This window comes from Podarcis muralis, chromosome 12, assembly GCF_964188315.1.
Source record: "Podarcis muralis chromosome 12, rPodMur119.hap1.1, whole genome shotgun sequence".
NCBI lineage: Eukaryota > Metazoa > Chordata > Lepidosauria > Squamata > Lacertidae > Podarcis > Podarcis muralis.
The window spans coordinates 19769540-19791128 of NC_135666.1; the positions used below are offsets into that span (position 1 = coordinate 19769540).

The 21589-nt window shown below is 43.5% G+C and overlaps 1 protein-coding gene across 5 annotated transcripts in view; it reads left to right on the plus strand.

The window, feature by feature from the left end:
• Positions 1-21589, plus strand: part of EPC1 (enhancer of polycomb 1) — a 55639-nt gene that overhangs the window by 374 nt on the left and 33676 nt on the right. The window contains exon 2 of one of the 5 annotated variants that reach the window (XM_028751354.2): positions 434-808. Coding sequence is in view for 2 of the 5 variants with exons in the window: in XM_028751356.2 (XP_028607189.1) it covers positions 15820-15972 (153 nt within the window). In the remaining 3 variants the exon portion in view is untranslated. Of the gene's footprint in view, positions 1-433; positions 809-15228; positions 15973-21589 lie in introns of those variants that run through there. The other 4 variants (XM_028751355.2, XR_013394787.1, XM_028751356.2 and 1 more) reach the window with 4 other exon arrangements.

Sequence of the window (21589 nt, forward strand, 5' to 3'; positions counted from 1 at the left end):
GTTCCAGGCGTGACTGGCTTTTTTAGGTGATATCATTCAGGCAAACTCATTTCTATACATTAAAAGAAGAATAATCATAAATGGTTCTAGGTTCCTTGACCGGGGTGGAGGCGGCTGGGCAATTGCCTCGTTTCACAGTTGGACGTGATTTTAGAAGAAATAATTGAGGTGGGAGGGGGAAATGGCCCAGCCCCCCTGTGTGGATTATTTTTGTGCGTCTCTTTTCTTCCCCTCTTTTCTCTGCACCCCAAGGACACGTTTATATGTACTGAAGGAGACCTTTAAAAAAAAATATTTGTAAAGCTTTCGGGGGAGCTCTTGTTTTGCAGTGTCACACAAAAAAATGTGATGCCTATGCTTTCGGTGGCTGGGTTTGGGGTGTGTTTTTAAAGCCTGTATAAAATGGCACACTGCATTTCTGCATTTTTTCCAGGCTGCAGAAGGGGGAGAGCGGGGGATAGTGCAGACTGTGGAGGGACACTGCCCTCCCAACCAATCAGAACACGCCTGTTTGCCATTACAAAGTTGTTAACCCCAGAGTCTTCTGGCTCCTGCCGCCTCTTGCTTTTAATCTTCTTTGGATATTTCTCCGGTTTACCCAAACGCCCCCCACAGATCCCGAGCAAAAAACCTCCGGGATCCGCCGCCGATCCTGGGAGAGGGTCTCGGTGGTCGTTTGTAAAAGGTTTTTCAAGATGTTCGGGGATCCTTTGGCTGCGTGGAGGCGGCTATCTGCAAGCGAGAAACTATACACAACCTCTTTTCTTCCCGTCGTTGTGAGGAGGCAGCTGTCTGCTTGCCTTTCGAGGTAAGTTTTCCCCAGTCTTTCAAATATGTATGTTTATATTTTCTTTTTCGCGGCAATCGGCTAGCGCAAAATAATAATAATAATCATGTTCCTTAATGTTGATGAATCCAATGTAGGCTTGCTTCCCTCCCCCCCCCCCGCGCCACCCCCACCCCGAGGTCTGAGCTCTCCTAATTAAGCACACTAAACGTCGTCTCATTATTTCTGAGTATTATAAACCTATCTTGCTTTTCTCCCTAGGAGTGACAGTATTCTAACTATATATTTGTACTTTGATTTTTTTTTTTATGGCGCCATCAAGAACTCGGATATTTTCAAGGTGGAGTTGGACTCTCCAACGTTAATAATAAATACGTGCGGAACAAAATATAATACAAAGAGAAAGAGAGAAGAGAGAGAGAAAAGAAAGAAAGAAAATGTATTGTTTGTAATAGGAATACCCTTTAAGATATTAGTGGTTGTGACTAATTAGGGGGTGGGGGTGGTTTGGCTTGGTGTAAAGTACTAGAGAAACTGCCCTTCGTGTATTGAAGGAGGGTATTGACAAAACTGGGTTTTTATTAAGTTATGCCTGTTACTAAACATTGGCCTTTTTTATTCGCCAGTAAGCTGCTTTTTGGTCACTCATCTCAAAGCATTCTTTATATAAAGGTTCCTAAGGAGTATACCTCATCTAGGTGTCGTGTTCTTCTTTTGAGAAGGTGCATTTGGGAGACATTTTGTAATTTTTGGCATTTTTCTAGGCGATTTTTTTTTTTTTTTTTGCACACGGTGGGAAATCTTTTTTGTTTTGTATTGATCTGTGTTGGTGGCGCTGTGGTGCTCCTAAACAATTTATGTTCGTTTCACCAAGAAAAGGTGGGGGGGAAAGGTGGGGCAAGATTTGATCTATTGTATCATTTCCTCTTTTCTTCTAACGAAATGCAGCCTACAACCTTATACCATACTGTGCGTGTGTGTGTAAAAATATAGATAGATAAAATATTAAAATCCATATACGTGAAGTACAGTGTACACCATAACAGACATGTCGTCACAGTCCTTTGTTGTTTTGTGAGACTAGAGCCAGGGTTTGGATTTTTCCCCCTTGCTTAAAAAAAATCCTCTTGAGGTATGTGAAGAATTATGCCATTCTTTAATAATTTTTATCCCTTCTCCAGGATTATTTCTCAGTGGCTGAAAACTGTGTGTGTGTGTGTGTGTGTGTGTAGTGGGTTCATATATGTCTGTATAATTTTATTGTGTTATATATTCATTATGCGATAGTATTTTTCATAATTGCTGGTACAGCCTTAAAAGCCCTAATTCATTTCCCCTGATTTAAAAGGTTAAAAAAAATTGATAGATGAACTACAGATTAGGATTGGCCAATTTCTTTCAACTCCTGCAAAATATTTTAGGAATATTCAGATTTATTTGTATTAACATGGAAATTAACTGGTGCAAGACACATATGGCATAAAGCTTCTTATAAATTTCCAAGTAGTCTTCAAACTATTTTAAGTGTTTGTGTATATATCACATATTAAGAACACAAATATATAGCATCCCCTACAAAAATCTTTATTGTTCATATGTAAACAAAAAGTGGTTAATGTGATGCAAAGATGGCTGGGAAGATGTAGTTCCACATGTCAAAATCATGAAATAAATGCCATTATCTTATAAATGCATGGTTTTGAAATGATTAAAAAATATATTAGAATACGCAACAGGTTAGGGAATCTACTAAAGTATTGTAAAGGAATGTTTTAATTTTCTTTCTTTAGGAATTCTTCACGCTAGTACTCTGAACTTCTTTATATTAGAAATTTAGGTATGGAATTCTTTGGCACACACATTTAAACACAATAATCATAGAGGACATTTCTTTTGTATGTGTGTCTGTTGTACCACATATATTTATATCATACACCTCAAGGGAATGTGTTCTTTCTTACCCTTGAAAGAAATCTCTTTACAAGGAGTTTGATGCTGCAGAATGTATCTGAAGGTTTCTGAGTAAATTTGCTTAATAAAGAAGAGGAAGGCAATTTAGTTGGGTAAATAGCTTTTTTAAAAAATCTACATTTGAGCATATAAGTAAATTTTTTATCAGTTATGGGCAGATTAGCAACAGAAAATGCTTTCACTAGTTATGGGCCCTACTGTGTAACAACAATGGTTCCCTGAAAAGGCCAATCATGGATGTACTCTTCACAGATCTAGGAGTGCAACTCATGCAGCCTCCATCTCAATAAGATGTGGCAGTGCAGCACATGATTGCACCATACAGTGCTACAGACACCTTGATACATGGGTGCATTCTATGCACAGCTGTTGTGAAACAAGAGGCATATGAATGTGCCATGGCTGGTAGTCGTACAACAGCTGTTATCTGTGTATAAGTAGAGACGACTTCTTAGTCCTTTCTGCATTCTGATAGGAAAGTATTCACATCCATTTGCTCACAGTTGCACTACATGTAATAAGGTGGAATTTTGCTGTTTGTTATACTTCTGTTCCTCCAAGGAACTCGGGGCAGTATATGGGGAAGGTCCATGTTTGTGGCAGAACATATGCTTTGCATGTGTAAAGGTCTGGGGTTCATTCCTAGCTTCTTCCATTTAAACATTCTCAGTTAAAAGGACTAGGAAATACCTTAACCCCAGATTTGGGTCACTCTAGTGTGGTACTGGCCATTTAAATCAAATGCTGCCAGGTTGTTCTCCAGATCATCCATGGGTATGCCTCTTAAATACTATCCTCCAGTAAGTCATTCCTCTGCAGGTATTGGCGCAATGGGTCAGTGCATCTGACTGTTAACCAGAAATTTGGTGGTTAGAACCCACCCAGGGACAGCTGTGGGCAGGATTCTTGCATTGCAGGGTGTTGGACCAGATGACCCTCTGGGTCCCTTCCAACTCTATGATTCTATGATGTATTGCTACACCCCATTTTAGGTGTAGTTTGCTGGTGCCAAGTGGCATGAGCTGTGTGCCAAACTAGATTTTCTTGCCACTGTAGCTGGAAGGGAAATCTTATTACTTATGCAGCTTATACATTTGTGCATTTTTATAGTATCTATTTAGATTACTGTAAGTCAACCTTGCAAATAAGCCCACAGAAGTTACCACCCTGCACCATTTTGTTGAACCAATGGGAAGCATGGATTCAAACCACTGTTGAACTATGGAACTATGAAGTTGACTGAGTACCCTTAAGTGAGCCACTTTCCTCTGCCTAACTTCAGAGGGTTGTTGTGAAGTTAAAATGGTGCTCTTGACCTTCTTGGAGGAAGCAGAGAATACAGTATATAATAAATAAATATTTGTGGTTGTTTTGTGGCATCCTGATGGCGTATAGATGGAAGGAAGCCCAACTGCCACAGTTTACAAATCATTTTTTACTTGGTTGCCTGTTACCAATTCTTCATTGCCACAGATAATAAATTTACAGTGACTCTGTCTACTACTGGCCATGTGCTAGGTTCTTTACAGAATATAACGGACATGGTGCCAATGCTAGCGAAGTCAATAATGAAGGAAGGGAGTCTTCAATATGACAATGAGTAGTGAGATTGGGGTAAGGGAGATTCCTAAGGCAATGCAAGAGCTGATATGATGCTGGGGCAGTTCAGAAAAAGAGAGTTTAAGGAGTTTAACACTTTCCTGAATATATGAGGTGGGCACTCTTTCTTCAGCATACGAAACATGACAGAAAGTATGAGTGGTACCTTCAAAATGATAATGCAAGGACTCCTGAGTGAATGACTTTGTGCAGCACAAAGCAACAATAGAGAACATATAACAGAAGACAGAGAAGTGGCAAGCTAGAGGAAACTTGACAGCTAAATAAAAGCATGCTGATGTAAGTGTCTGAGCTAAGAGGTGACCTTGTGTATAGTTATGGAGAATAGTAGCTTAATGAAGATATTCTGAATTATGTGGAGATATTGCAGGAGGTAAGACCAGGAAGGAGAAATTTCAGCATTTTCGCTTGTTTAGTGGCAGGGGTTTGCCTTTCCATTTGAATAACCATAAAACAGCCTATATACATCTAGGATTATGGAGTAAAGCTTGTGATCAGTGGATGCGACTATTTTGAGACAAATTTGAACCCTGCTACTTTAGCTCTTAGAAAATAAGCCCTCAGCAAGACGTGAATGAGTGATATCTATGAATAGTTGAAGATCGTGTGCTTAGTCTAAGACAGGCATAGGTAAACTTGGCCCTCCAGATGTTTTGGGACTACAACTCCCATCATCCCTGACCACTGGTCCTGTTAGCTAGGGTTGATGGGAGTTGTAGTCTCAGAACATCTGGAGGGCTGAGTTTGCCTATGCCTGGTCTAAGATACTAAGTCTGTTTTTGCTCATCTAAAAACCTACAACCCTATATAAAACTACCATGCCTTTTCCACATCACTCAACTGGTACAAATATAAACTTACGCTTGCTACTGTTTCTGAAGATAATGCTACTAGTTCTGGATAATGATGAGTATGTAAGGTCTGAATTTATGCAAGTTACTTTCAAGTAATGGTTGTGTTGATAAAACACACATTTTGCATCTGTTTTGAGGCGTGGAACAAAAAATGGCAAGGAAAAGAATATCTTATCCTGTCCTAAGCTTGACAGTGGTTAGTCCTAGATATTTCAGAGTAAGTGCAGACTTACTTGCAGGAGATGAAGAAAAGGTAAATTACAAGAGGCTTCACCCTTGTATATCCTTTCTCAGGATTTAGCAGCCAGAGGATCAGGTGGTACCCAGGGCATTGGTTTGCATCCCATGGTCATCTTGACTAATGATACTGGGTAATTTAACTGAGTACCTCATAGTTAAGTTACAAGAATAAGATATATTGCAGGTCTGTTTGCATTCATCCCATTAATGTGTCTCTACTATAACCCATTGTGCTATTATGTTTCTAAGCTGAAGAGCCTTGCTGTGCAATCCTACGTGTTGTCTACTTACTACTAAGCCACACTGTGCTCATTGGGATTTACTTCCAGGTAAACATATATATACGGCAAACATATATTCTTCCAGGTAAATATATGTGGGACGCAGGTGGCGCTGTGGGTTAAACCACAGAGCCTAGGACTTGCCGATCAGAAGGTCAGCGGTTCGAATCCCTGCGACCGGGTGAGCTCCCGTTGCTCGGTCCCTGCTCCTGCCAACCTAGCAGTTCGAAAGCACTTCAAAGTGCAAGTAGATAGATAGGTACCGCTCCGGCAGGAAGGTAAATGGCGTTTCTGTGTGCTGCTCTGGTTCCCCAGAAGTGGCTTAGTCATGCTGGCCACATGACCCAGAAACTGTACGCTGGCTCCCTCGGCCAATAAAGCGAGATGAGCGCCGCAACCCCAGAGTCGGCCATGACTGGACCTAATGGTCAGGGGTCCCTTTACCTTTACCTTAAACATATATAGGATTGCAGACTTAGACTCTCTATGTACAGAGGCTTTCTGTATCCATACTTTAGGCCCACCTCTACTTCTCTAGGCCGTAGGTCTTCAGCCAGTGGGTCAGGACCCATAGGTGGGACGTAGCAAAGTTGTTGCTGCCATATTGGATTCCATCTAAGGCTGACTAGACCAAAGGGAGCAGTACAAGTGGGGTCTGAGCTAGGACATGTTGAGACACTTATTTTATAATTTTTCATGAGGGCTGCAACATGGCAGGAGAAAGGCATGAACCATTTTTAAATAAGATACATATTTCTGGCCAACCACATGTCCCACCTTTCTATATCTATGCCTCTAGTCTAGTGAGGGACCTCTCTATGGAGCAGCAGGGGCACTCTGTTCACTTTCTAGTCTATTTTATGGCTTTCTAGACTTCTCCTACAATTCACTTCTCAGCTAAGATTAAGTGCAGAAATAACTGCTTTTCATTTGGAAGTATTGCTATGGTGAATTGCCATTTTAGGATTAATAATGTGCATTATTAATTATAACTCAAAAGTGAAAATGTGAAATTGGGTCCCATGTTATAGATTGTGAATCAGAGGTAGATCATGCATTTGAAGGCCATTGCTCTAGGCTGTCCTGGTGAGTGTCTCCATATGCACACACAGAGGGAGGGAGGGAGGGAGGGAGGGAGGGAGGGAGAGAGAGAGAGAGAGAGAGAGAGAGAGAGAGAGAGGTGGGTGGAGGAGAGAAACAGGGCTCTCTTGAATTCTAGGAGCTTTTGTGACCATAGTGTCGTATGCAGTAAGGAACTGTTTCCCCAGTAAATTTAACTTCATACCTATCAACACTGTGTGGCAATATGACATTTTATTCTCTAAGCACTTGGTTATGTGAGATCATTCTATGACACTTTCTAGTCAGCTTCTGCTTAACTACCTTGAATAATTTTGTATAGTCTTTAAGATGGCTGCAAATGTAGAAGGAAAATAACCCATCTGTCCACATTCAAAGGGCCTCAAGTGCTTGTGTGTTTTCAAGTTAAACGAGTTAAAATAAAAGCGTGAAATGCTTTGATATTTTTAATTGCAGGTAATCTTGCAGGTAATCAAGTACTATGTAAGGAGCTTGATTAGATTTTCTTCTTCCATATTTCCATTAACTACAGAATCTTGTGGAGCAATGTACAGTAGATCAATACACTGCACATTCTGATTGTTTTTTAAAGGACAATTTTGTATCTCCATGGCAAGACTTACAAAGTCTGCAGAAAATCTTGCTGGTTCAGGGAGCCTGTGACTTGTACTGCTATTAGTCCATTGGTTCTGACTTAGAAATTGGTTGCCTGCCCATAAGCCCCTCTTGTCCTTCTTCCTACCATTCCACCTGGACAGCGCACTCTTCTTTGCTATTAAAAATCCATGTTGTGTAGAAATTCTGAATAAAGCAAGGAACATATTCATACACAAAAATCCTGCTTCCTGGGTAAATAACTGGGAGTAGGATGGGATGTAGAAAAATAAAAAGCCCTAGATATCGTCCTTTTCCACAGAGCTCTGTTTGCAGTGTCCCTTTGTGATGTATTTTCAGGAGTGTTAATACCTGAAGACATAATACATTTTTCAAGATTCTGCCATACATGAAAGTGGCCTAATTCTTTAAACTGACTGAGCATCCATTATAATGAATTCATGTGAAAATTGGGCCAACTAATTGGGAAGTAAATGAGGGAAAGCTAGGAGACAGAAGACTTGTTTACAAAAACCTTTAATAAACTGGTTGATTTGTTAGAAACAGAGGAATATTTCCCTAAGCAGTTTAATTCCATCTGTGGCCACCTTAGATGACAGCAAAAATATCATGATTGAGTATTCTTTCATGTCATTTCAGCTAACCTTAAGAAAAACGAAATGACAAGGTAAGGGGAAGAAGGGTTGACCTCTCACATTGATTATGGTGTTGATATTCTCAATACCTGGTTGGATGAATACATTTTCATTCAACCAAGGTTTGAGTCAGTTATGTAACAGATGTCCAGAAAGGATATTCAGACATAGCATAAACTCATTTTAAGGTTCAGTATGGATGCAAAACATCCACACATTTTTGTTTCCTATCCTCCCAACCCGCTTTTGGTTTCCTCGCCTCCTTAACTCCCTCTAATAGTAAACTCAGTGGGTAAATGCTATCAGAGGTGACTCCAAATTGGAGCCTCTGAGAAACAAGAGGGGTGTATTGGCAGGCTCTGGAGAACCGCAGGGGATAATTTTAAGGGGGTAGCCTAAGGAAGTGACCCCCCTCCTCAAAAAAATCACCCTAAAGAGGACTGAGCCTACACAGTAGTACCACTGAATGTTGCTTTTCTGTGAGCAAAGCAAAGGAATTGAATGGAGTGTCCTAGGAGAGGGCATAGCAGGCTGTCTGGAACCCTGATGGAGACGCCACAGCATGTTGTTGTAAGTCCCTTGCAAAGCCTTTGCAAACTCTACAAAGGCCTTTCCTTTCTTTAGTTCAACCTAAACTTACCATATAATAGCCAGTGATCTTATTCCCATCTTGTATAAAAATAGGCCATTGGCTCAGACCAGAACTCCAGCTAATCTGGCATTTTCTCAATAGCAGCCAATCAGAGACTGCCAGGAAGCTCAACAGCAGGGCATGAAGTTAATAGCTATCCTCTATTTGGTCTCAGCAGTTTGTATTCAGAGAGATGGCCTTTGAACATGGGGAGTCAATTTAGCTTTTATCGTTAATACACATTGATAGACTATCCTCTCTGATTTTCTCTAATCCTTTTAAAAAGCCATCTAAGGTAGTAGCCATTGCCACTTGTTGTAATAACTTAATGCTGTAAAATTGTGAAATTAATACAAATCTTGCAAAAGATGTAATATTCTTTACAAGCCGTCACACATCCTACATCTCTGATTATATGACATGATATGTCTTGTGTGTAACTTTCTGTTCGGTAACAGGAACAGCATTTGAATAACCCTAGAACTTGCTTTCCTAGAATTTCTGCATATATCTGCAGACTTTTGGTCCTGCCTTGCAAATCCTGTTCCTTTTCATTTCAGTGTTTCTGAGCTCATTTATCTTTCTTCCCTTATTTTGATCATATTCTGCGTAGCATAGTGTAAATACTAGTATATCCCAGGGCACATGGTCTTAGGGACAGGAACTTTGCTGAAGCAAAGCAGATCTTAGTCTACTCAATTTGGAGGAGAGACCATCCAAGATCCTACATGCATCACCTTCAGTTCCTTGATGGAAGAAGGGTGGGATAGAAATGTACTAAATGAGAGGTTTTGCTGGGCAGCTTCATGCCCTTTTTACTATAAAATGGGATTGAAACAAGATGTGTCTGCTTGTATGTTGTACAGTGTTTACATTTGGAAAATGTGTTAAGTATGTGTCAAGATTTTCAGTCTGTTTTTGAAGAAAGAAGTGTTGGCCTCAGTTGGCAAGACAGTGTATTTGTATGTATGACCCAATTCACAGCCAGTCTTTCTTCCCAGGAACATGATAATGCAATTGTATACAAAAAGCAGTCATTTCATTAAAGTACATTCCAGCTTTTTGCTGCAACTTAAAAACACATAAGTCAAAAGGCAAGGCAGTACCATTTTGACATAATTCACTACTACCAAAATAATGCTTTGGAAATTCTTCCATCTTGCTGTCATCATACGCAAAGAACAGCTTTTAAATTTATAAATCTATTTTTTATGTGGAGAGCATGCTATGTGCAGTGTAGTAACCCCTCTCCCCAATATACAGACTTCCCCCTCCTCTATATAACAAATCATTGTGTCAAATGAAACATGAAAAAAGGAAAAAGAAACACAGGAATGCTAGGCAACTGGAAAATTGTTCTTTTACAGACAGCTAGCTGCACCATGCAGTGCACTGGATCTGACCACATGGAACGGCACAGCATACTCCAAGGGGGAAGGATCAGGGTACAAATGCACTAACTGGTAGTGGGCTCCATTCTATGGTACAAAAATAGGCTTTGGGGTTTCTTCGGGGGGAAAACCTGACTATGAACAGGAACTTACGGTTCTGAAAAGGATACTGCAGCTTCAGTGTGTGCACCAACTGGATGAAAACTGATTGTTGGATGGAGTGATGCACATCACAGGAATGGAGCAGTTCTGGGGATAATGTTGAATGTATTATAGAAGAACTGCACTACTCTCAGGTCCTTGGGCAAGTCACATGTGTTTGGGGGCCAGGAGTAGGGAGGAATAATAACTCCCTCTCTGTACCCCGCAACACAATCAGAACAGAAGGTGGTTGGCACCAGGATTGCACAGGAATAAATACATCTGGTCTTGATGTAGAAGATGGTATGAAGGCTGGCTGTACTGGAAAGTGTGATGCAGATACAGGGCTGCTGATTGAAGCTAAATGTTCAATAGTGGAGGAAAAGGCCAAAGATGCATTAGGGTGAACAATGGTGCTTGAGATGGCTGAGTTCACCATAGCCTCCTGGAGATAACCATATAGAGGAAATTCTTCTGAACCGGCCACTTCAGCCTCCAAGGAGCTGCTGTACCCAGGAACTTCTGAAGATTGTGAACCAGCTGCCCCAATAAAGCTTGCAGTAGATTCATGGCTTAGATCTTCCATCGCCTTGCTCTTCATCTTCATTGGAGGAAAGCTGACCTGGCTCTCAAATGGGAATGCACTTGGTGATCACCTTGTCATATAACCTCTTGCAGGAGCTGGAACCGCTGCACCTTCATTGCCATCATTATCAAAAGCAGGAAAAGTTTTGAGGTCTTCTTTGGCTTCACAGAAAGTGGCGGCTTCTTCCAAGTCCTGAAGTGCTTTGCTTTCCCTGGTTTGACTCTCCAAACCAGGGTCTTCTACACTGCAAGCATCTATGATTGTACCTATGATTATTTGGGCGTTCCATATTTCCTGCCAGGGTGCTGTGGCTGGTAATGCTCAAAAGGAATTTGAGTGTAAGGAAATAGGGATGCCCAACCTAAAGCAGTATTGCCGGGAAAGAAAGCAACGAGGGCCCATGTTGTATGTTCTTTGGAACAATCTCTGTTGTCTCACATCTATACCTCCTCTTAAAAAGGGCCCCCCGCCCAAAGCGGGAGCTTGTTGTAATGGCTGATTCAACCAGCTTCTTCCCTAGATCCTCATGGAAAACCGTGACATTATGGTCCTCCCCCAATGTCTTGTATATATGTGTGATGGTATTTCACACCAGACTCCAGGCATGCCTGGCATGCGTCTCCTAAGTTGTAGTGATGTCCCACAAATGTTATGTGCTGCACTTTAGAAGTTCTTTATGGTCACTCAACAATATATCATAATCTACGTTGCGATAGATTGTTGGGTCCAGTACCATTAGAACTTTGTGTAGAATGGGGCTGTTTGTAGCCTCCGAATGCTGCTCAGATAAAGCATGGCGGAAACTCGTCCTATCCCTAGCTATACACTCGCTCATAACTGCATTAACCGCTCAGCACACTTCCTCTGCACAGCTGTAAGTGTAGTGCCTATATGTGCTGCACATTAGAAGTTCTTTATGGTCACTCAACAGGGACGCGGGTGGCGCTGTGGGCTAAAGCCTCAGCGCCTAGGACTTGCCGATCAAAAGGTCGGCGGTTCGAATCCCCGCGGCGGGGTGCGGTCCCGTCGTTCGGTCCCAGCGCCTGCCAACCTAGCAGTTCGAAAGCACCTTTGGGTGCAAGTAGATAAATAGGGACCGCTTACCAGCGGGAAGGTAAACGGCGTTCCGTGTGCTGCGCTGGCTCGCCAGATGCAGCTTTGTCACGCTGGCCACGTGACCCGGAAGTGTCTTCGGACAGCGCTGGCCCCCGGCCTCTTAAGTGAGATGGGCGCACAACCCTAGAGTCTGTCAAGACTGGCCCGTACGGGCAGGGGTACCTTTACCTTTTATGGTCACTCAACAATATATCATAATCCATGTTACGAAAGATTGCGATAGATAGCACACTTCCTCTGCACAGCTGTAAGTGTAGTGCCTGTACATATGCCTAGCCCAAGAAAGAGCAGCACAAACACACTAAGGAAGATCTGGAGAGAGAAGCCATGCCATGTAGCATTTCCTTATAATCCACAAAACAGACTCGCAGAGCTACCTGTACTTTGAGCTGCAGTCCTGTTCTCAGTTATTTGAGAACAAATCCCACCAGGGACGCGGACTTATAAAAAATATTGGGGGGGCCCGGGAAAGCTCATGAATAATAAATAAGCTCATGAATATGCAAATAAAGTGGCGCCGCCTCCTCGTGAGCGAATAGGGGAGAGCGTGCTGCGCCTATTAGTCAGCTCCAAAGGAAATTGGGTGGAGCTTTTGCTCGGGAGGGAGGGCAGGAGGCATGCAGCCCGCCCCTCCCTGTGCATTTTGGGCTGGGGGAGGGGCGGCGATGGCGCTCTGCTGGAGGGGCGCTGGAGATTATTGGGGGGGGCGGAGCCCCCCCAAACGAATTTTTGAGGGGGCTCGGGCCCCCTCAAGCCCCATGGAGTCGGCGCCTATGAATCCCACTGAACTCTTGTTAGATTTCTTTGTTTGAGCAAACATGCACAGGATTGTGCTGAAAGAGTTTAGCTTCCCACTGGAGAAAATGTCATGCGATATGCAAAATAATACGAATTTCTCAAAAAAAACTGTTGCTTGCTAAGACAGAAATTTTATATATTATTTGATTGAACTCCCAAGTAGATATCCATAGTGCCAGATTGTAATTTAGCAAAAAGTGAGGGGGGGCATGACTTTTGTATATTTGTGATGTTATTAAAGCACATGAAATGCCATTTTATTTTTTCATAAAGCACTTGCTGAATTTTTGACTTAAATATGTGCCAGATAAACCCTGTTAGAAATTTCCCCTCCCCTTCCATCACTGGTTATTCATGGAAAATTTGTATGCATCATTTGGCGCAGTTCACCCCCACAGAGTGATAGTAGAACAACTTCCCCTCCCAAGAATATGTATTCTGTACATGCAGCTGCTCCTTAAAGCAAAGGTGCTGGGCTCTCCAAACGCTCCAAGTCTGCAGTACAGTCGTACCTTGGAAGTCAAACGGAAACTCTGTCCAACTTCCAAAACATCCGGAAACCAAAGCACGGCTTCTGATTGGCTGCAGGAAGTTCCTGCAGCCAACTGAAATTCCTGTCAAACGTTCAGCTTCCAAAAATAGTTCGCAAACTGGAACAGTCACTTCCAGGTTTGCAGTGTTCAGGAACCAAAACGTTCGAGAACTAAGCTGTTCAAAAACCAAGGTACGACTGTATTCATTCCTGTCTGCTGTGGTCTTGCAATCCATGCAGAAAGTGTTTCAGTGCAAATGACTGCAGAATGTAATTGGAGGCTCCAGGTCAAATGTGAAAAAAGGTCTGAAAACAAACCAGTGGGTCCTGATAGGTGACCATCTGTTGACACCTAAAGCATTCCCCCAAATCTGTTCAACCTGTTGAACGGGTTTTATTTATTGCACTTTGAACGATAGCTGGTAGCTTGCATGTGAAGAAATCACATGGCTATTAGTACATTTGTAGCCTTGCACGGATAGATAGTGAGTGGTTGTGTTTTATATCACTTGGCCTTCATGTCTTCCTAGTCTCTTCTAAAACATTTAGTATTTATACCTACTTTTCTGTTAATTTACTGTATCTGACCTTTGCCCTCACAGCATTTAAGGGTCTACAATGACTATTGCTTAAGTTGTAAAGTCATTTTTAGTGTTACAATAAATACCAAATTCCTCAGGCCAGTATGGGGTAGATTTCCCTTCTCCAGTCAACCCCAACAGAATGTCCAACAGAATGTCCAACACAGGAAATGTAAAGTTTTGGAAAAGTTGGGAAGGGAAGATATTGCAAATATTTAGTATTACAGCCATCCAAACTGCTTTTTAATTACGAAAGCTGCAAAGAAGCACAGACTGTGTTCTGTTCATAGCAGCTTCTCCCCATCTTGCCTCCTTTCCTGGCTGGTTGATTTAGGAAAAAGGCTGGTGGTCCTTGGTTTTCACAACTACTAGACTGGTACTGTTTCAGGTGCACTATGATGAAAGATGCCCCCAATAAACAAACATTCCTTCACATAGAAAGTTAGGATGTTGAAGAGAAGACTAGATGGGAGCAAATCTCATTGGCACCTTTGCATGCTGTATCTACGTTCGGGAAATTACGTTTTTGAAGTGTGGAGCCTATAACTGCTTAAACTACTATAGCTACTGTTAAGTGAGGGGTGCAGCAGGTTCTAGACAGCTGTGTGAGAATCCCATGCACTCACTTGTCAAAACCTGTGACAGCTAGCCAATTGGGGGTGGCCGAAGGAAGGATAAGTTTAAAATGCAGCCAAATTCAAAAAGCTTAAGAAGTGCTGCTGTATAATTTGATGCAGTTAGTAGCCAAAAAAACTATAAATCACAGTCAAGCCATTACAAAGCAAGGGCTTCAATATTGTTAACACGGAAGGTGATGGCAATTTTTTCCAAGGTGCATGTTCTGTTGTATGCATCTCATTCATCCCTGGTGCATTCTTTAAAATGTGTGTGTGGTGAACAAAAAATGGTTTAAGTTCAAAATTTCAGACGAAACGTTCCAAATAACTGTGTATAATATGCACATCCATCCCAATTCCCAGTCAATTCTATAGAATTTTTTGATGTCACAGAGCCCCGGTCTTCCAGAGTAAAGAACAAAGTGACTCGGTGGAGTGTGTGTAGATAAATTATGGTTTAGCGACAATACAGGGGAGGCGAGTCCTGCTGCTGTTTGGTTTGGTTTTTTTTTAGCTCGGGCCCTGTAGCCGAAATAATTACCAAGAGAAATTAGGTGTTGTGCCCTTTTGGTCCTGGCCGGGAGCCCGTGCCTCGCCGTGTGTCATGCCGCCCTCAGCGCGGAGCTGCCCGCCCGGTGCCGAGGGGAAGCTCTTCGCCTCCTTAACGCCTCGCTGGGGTTGAGGCATCCCCGGCCGCCTCGTGCCTTCCTCCAGGCGTCGGCGCCGTCCCTCCCCTCTCCCCAGTCTCCGGCGTGGTGCGAGGGAACTGCGTGCGGCTGGGTCGGCTTCTGTGCTGCTGCTGCTGCTGCTGCTGCATCACAATGAAGGAGACTCCCGAGCAGTGACAGCTTTGGGGAACGAAGACGGGACCACCTTCTTCTTCATCATCCCCGAGCAGAAGCAGTAAAAAAAAAAAAAGTGGGGGGGAAACCCGAGCGCTCCCGCTCGTTTGCCTCCGTGCCCGCGCCGCGCGCCCCTTCTCTCCCCCCCCCCCCCCGGCAGCGCCGTGCCCGCGCCTTTGCGCGATGCAGTGTGGGAATGGCTGTGGCGCTGGGGTTGGCTGAAAGAGGCGGCCAGTCGAGGTTTAATGTCCGCCATGTTGGCCGTGGCGTATTGAGCAGAGCCGGAGCGGCGGAGGAGAGAAATCGGCGCCCTAGTCTAGCCGCGCCAGCCGGCGCCGCTGGGACCCGCCTCGGAGCGAGCCCCGCCCCGCCGCGGGAGCCCCGGTCCCTCCATGAGAGCGCTCGGCGGGGTCCGGCTCTCAGCTCGGAGCGCTCTCGCTGCCTCCCCCCCCTCAGCTGGAGCAGCAGCCGCCATAGCAGTCGCAGCCGCCGACGACTAACATGAGCAAACTGTCGTTTCGGGCCCGGGCGCTGGACGCGTCTAAGCCGCTTCCCGTCTTCCGCTGCGAGGACTTGCCCGACCTAGCCGAGTATGCCTCCATCAACCGGGCCGTGCCGCAGATGCCCACGGGCATGGAGAAGGAAGAGGAGTCGGTACGTGAGAGACCCCCTCCCATCCCTGCTCCGGCCGGGCCCCGCCATCGCCCCACACCCGGGCCCCCACCATCGCCTCTGCGCAAGCACAAAATGGCCGCCATTTTCTTCCCGCTTCCCTCCCCCCGGGTGTGCGGGGGGGGGGAGGGAAGAGGGCGACGTTGGTCCCTCAACAGCCCCGTCGCCTTCCCTCCGGGAGCCCCCACCCCACCCGGCCGAGGCTCTGGGCTGGAGCGCCGAGGCCTCCGGCTCGGCTCCCTTCAGCCCCCCGAAAGGCACAAAGGGGGTCACGTGACGCGGCGGCCAGCCGCCATTTTGTTGTGCTTCGACTTTGCTGGGCTGGGCCTTGTGCAGCAGGCAGCTGTGCGAGAGAGCGCGAGCCTCGGCGGCGGCGCGAGAAGGCTAGGTGGAAGTGCCGCCGTCCGGTCGCTAGGTGGCGTCTCTGCGTTTGCAATAAGCCGGGATAGCAAAAGCGGGGGCGGGGAAAGGTGCGAGGAAGTTGCGGCTGCCCATGTGTGCTCCCAGCGTGTTTCTCTGGCTTCGCTAGTAGCGTGGCCGAGGCTGCATGTAAAAGCACTAGAACCGCGCCAGAGAGTTTATTTCAGTTGGAATTCTGCTTAGCTTAGCTTGGCCTGGCAGCGTAGCGCAGAATCTTAAGCCGGCAGCGAAGGGTAAGAGAAACAGACCTTGCTCCTGCACATTCTTCTTTAGGCTGGGGTTTAACATTTGCTTGTTTAGTGACATGATTTGTTAATTGAAAAGTGGTGCAGAAAGCAAGCTCTGCAATACATAAGTTGGTGTCTTCTAAGTGAAAATCTATTTTGATTGTACGGCCCTTCCAAATAAAAGTGGTTTGATTATTACTACTAGGAGAACCATCTGCCATCTCATTGATAGAATAGCAGTTAAGAATGAAGCACGATCTTCCCTACTTGCTCCGAATAAATTTATTCATGCTTTCAAGTCTGTTTTGGGACGCTTGACAGTACAGCTAAGGTTTTAGTATTAGTAGATTTATAAATCAGTGGTTAGGAGTCACAACACTATTATTCTTTCCTTGCAATCCTGTGCATACATACTTACTAGGAGGAAGTCCCACTAAGTTCAGTGGTCCTTATTCCTTAGTAAGGAGCCTTATGATTGCAGCCTTTATCTGGACACCTGATTTTTCTGAATGCACGTGTTCTAAATGTTTGTTTTAGTAGAGCTAACAGTAATTTAAGCAAGGGGTGATGGTTCTCCTGTTGCTTTATAAAACAAGACCTGTGTAAAGCAGATGTGGGGCAGTAGCTTTTCTGGTAAGGCATGTTGCAAACTATATTAGTAGATAGGATCTATAAAGACAGAGGTTTAAGTTTAGATAGAGAAAAAGGACTAGGGAGGAAACCTGCTGTTTCTAAATAGTATGTGCTTGTTCAAAATAAAGTTTATAGCTGAAAGGATGCTGTTGCTTATAATGATACAGTCAAGTGACAGATTTTGAAGAGATGTAAGAATATTCTAATAACAGAATTCAGAGTTCTTGAGTCATGAGTTTATGAATTAAGGCATACCAAGACACTTGGGAAAATAGTTTTTAAGTATGTAGGAATTCCTGAAATTCTTCTTAGAAACTCAAGCTATAACAAGTGCACGGTATAGGTACCTTTAAAACAGAGGTAGAAAGGTAGCTAGCTCGTGTGAAATGAGTATGTTTTTAACCTCTCAACATTTGTCTGTATTGCATTTACTTCAGCCAATAGTACTGTGTGGTGAATGTAAACAAAATGCCAAATCAATTTAAATAGCAACTGTTGGCATTGTCTGTTGTATGGTATATGTGATGGTGATGGAACAAGTACCAGAGCTAAGATAGCAGTCCTATGAAATCAACCTAAGAAATGGGGCTTAATCCTGAGTAAGCATGAATAGGACACAAAAAAGCAGCAAGACCTGTTCTGTCCTGTCTTCCCCTTTTGAGCCTTAATGCCCTGGGACTAGTCTATGTAATTCAGCCTCCTTGAATTTTAGGCTTGTGCTTTCTTAGTGCTGAATTTATGTAATTGCACTTGAAAAAGAGAGGATTAGGAAGTCACAAGGCTTGCGCTCCTGCTGACAAATCAGCAGATTAAATTAGTGGAGGTGAATGCGTCTGTGGGTGCATTGGTCCAAATTAAACAAAAACAGAAAAAACTAATGCAAAGGTGAGAGGGCAGTGTTACAATGGACAACAAGACATAGTCATAGAATTGTAGAGTTGGAAGGGACCATAATACTTTCATTCATAAATCTTTTAATTCAGACCAGTTCTGGAAAGGTTTGTGCTAATCTGATGGTAAAAGCTTCAAAGACATCCAAGATGTGGGGCATAAACAGTGACAAACTACCTTGTGTGATATTCTGTAGCAGGTGCATGAAAATTGCTACTTTTGCACCAAAAGGCCTGGTTTTATGCAGAATTAGGCACGCTTAAAAGCTTACATGGGCTTATGTATACCTAACTGCATGGAATCAGATTATGACTTCTAAGGACACTTGCCTGTAACCAATAACTCAGTGGTAGCCAGTGTCGTTCCCTCCAGATTTTGTGCAGTATGACTACCTTGACCCTTGACCATGCTGGCTAAGGCTAATGGGAGTTGGAGTCTATAACACTTGAAAGTCACCACATTGGCTACCCTGCCAAAGTGCTCATTGAATCATTAGAAATGCTCTGGAGTAAGGGAAGTGGTGCACAGCAACAGCTGCGTAATTGCTTCAAGGGCAGAATCTACTGTATAATCCAAGTAAAAGTGCTTACAAGAAAATATGCTTTTGTTAGCTGCAAAATGCTTATGCATGAAATAGTGTCAGTCCTACCGTTATATCAAGTCTCAAATTATGCAGTCCAGTTGGATTCTTGCACCTTATTGAACGAACTAAAAATATGAGCTATAATACAATTTGTTTCCAGAGTAATATATATGAATTGCTACACTGCTAAATTGAACGAGATGCTAAAATGGGGAATCAAGTGGGGCCTCAGAACAATGTTCCATTGCATCCCCACTCCTAAGAGAAGTGCAGGTGGGGAGAGGGAGTTTCAGGGAATGATAATCAACACTATACTATTCCTTTGCCAGCCCTGACTTACTGTGTCATATAGGTCGGGGGGCCACCACCTGCAACCTGAGCGTTTTCTAGCTATATAATGGGGGCAGCAATCAGCTCTAGAGACTGAATCATTATACTATAGGACTGGAGAGGATCTATCAGCATGCATCTCCCCAATTCTAATCCTCCCCCTCCCTGCCCAGGCAATAGGTAAAAGATGTGCAGTGCTGAGCAAATTGATTTCCTCTATCATCCTGCCTTCCATATTCCATTTGGTGGGGGATTTCTTTTCAAGGCTGGATCTAGACAAATCAAAGAAGAGTTTCAGTTAAACTTTGTATGAGAAATTCGGTTGGCAAAAAAAGGAACTCCACAGCGCCATCTGGTGTCACAGTGTTATAAAGGTAAAGGGACCCCTGACCATTAGGTCCAGTCACAGAGGACTCTGGGGTTGCGGCACTCATCTCACTTTACTGGCCGAGGGAGTTGGCGTACAACTTCCGGGTCATGTAGCCAGCATGACTAAGCCGCTTCTGGCGAACCAGAGCAGCGCACGGAAACACCATTTACCTTCCCGCCGGAGCAGTACCTATTTATCTACTTGCACTTTGATGTGCTTTTGAACTGCTAGGTTGGCAGGAGCAGGGACTGAGCAACGGGAGCTCACCCTGTCACGGGGATTCGAACCGCTGACCTTCTGATCAGCAAGTCCTAGGCTCTGTGGTTTAACCCACAGCGCCACCAGCATCCCGTTATAATGCATATACAACGCATATAAAGCTATTTACCTTTGCCAATGTAGCTGAGTCTCAACTGGCATCCTGATAGTCTGTATCTCAACCATTGCATGCCTGAGTTTTCTTTAGCCCTTTTTTTCTTTTTCATCTAAGCTCCACTGTCAGTAGCATGCCAAAAAAAATCAGTTTTACTTTAGAAATTTACATACTTTTGCATTCCTAGGGGGCTCCAAGTATGTAGAAGCATGACTTCATATATAAGTGGCTCTGTTTTGTCTTTAAACTGTTGCCTGAGTTCTGACTTGAAGTTGATTCATCTTTCTCCCTTGCATCTAAGAATAATTTCAATGTTTATCTTGGCTAACACAGATCCATGATCCATGAAAGTATGATTCTGGCTGGGTTCAACTTAAAATAGGTTATGTTCTAGGGACTGTTAACACATTGATCACTCTCCTCCTCCTTATCATCCTTAGAAGTTTAAACAAATGAGAGTCAATAGACTTCAGTAACTATTCAAGGTTTCCAAGTTAAATATTTCTGCTTAAGTAGAAAAGTGCCAATGAATGAAGTCAAGTAATGTCCAGAGGTGGATGACTCAAGCTAATTTTGCATAAGTGACACAAGACATTAAGTGCTCTCAGTTGCCATTGGTAATACAATGTTTAGAATAGAAGTATATATGTTTTTCTAATGGAAAACTTGTTGGGAGATCTTGTTCTGTCTTGATAGGCTCATGACTCTTTTGTGAATGTATTGGCATAAGGGTGTTGCCTTAACATTCTATTTGACCAGGCAGAAAAGAGAGACTCCTAAGTATTTTGGCATCAAGTCTTATGCTGCTATGAGCCACTTGCAGCCGTGCAGAAAAAGGGAGGTGGAGTCTCAGTCCTTGCTATATTTGCTTGAAAGGGACAGTGTCGTATAGTGGTTGGGCTGCTGGACATGGGAGACCAGAGTTCGAACCCACACTCAACCATGTAGCTCCCTGGGTGAGCTTTAGCCTGCCACTGATCCTCAGCCTAACTTAACTCACAGCGTTGTTGTGAGCATAAAATTGGGGAGGGGGAGAACTCCTTGAGCTCCTTGGAGGAAAGGCGGGATATATCACCAACACTGCCAACTTCTGTCATGAGCCCTTTTCCAGTTCTCGCTGGCCCCTGTATCTGTCTGTGCTTTAATTGCTCTAGGCAGCTGTGTCATTGGAACAGTTTATTTTGAGTACCTGGCTTCTTGTTTTGCATTCAGGATCTTCCTTAATACCAAAGCACTAATCAATATTTGAATTACAGTGAAATCTTCCTGTTTAACTTCTGTGATGGCTGTTGCACTACTGTTTTAAAAAGACTGTGAAGGCATGGCTTGGCTAAAATTGGGGAGAGTTGCCCTCATGGATTTCTTTAAACCCCCCCTTTCCCTACTTTTAATTCAACACTGCCATAATTCAAGACTGACAATTAATTTTCAAGAGTAATGATTGTGAGAGCTATAACTAATGGACACAGCCACCAGTCATCCTGTATTCTGACAAAGCCTTATTTCTGTCTAAAATATCCCCCCTCTACTATACCTTATTAAAATAAAATTAAAATCACTGCTTCATTTGGACCCCACTGTGTGCATCTGTATTGTCATGAAGAGATACTGTTTCAGACGACAGATCTACCATACAGAGCTCCAAACCTAAAATTTCCATACGTGGAAGCAGTAGATGTGTATGTGCCAAGAGTTCAGCAACAGCTAATCCTCATATTTTTCTTTAATACATTTTTGCTGTGTTTTCATGTGGTGGCTCACAATTACAAATC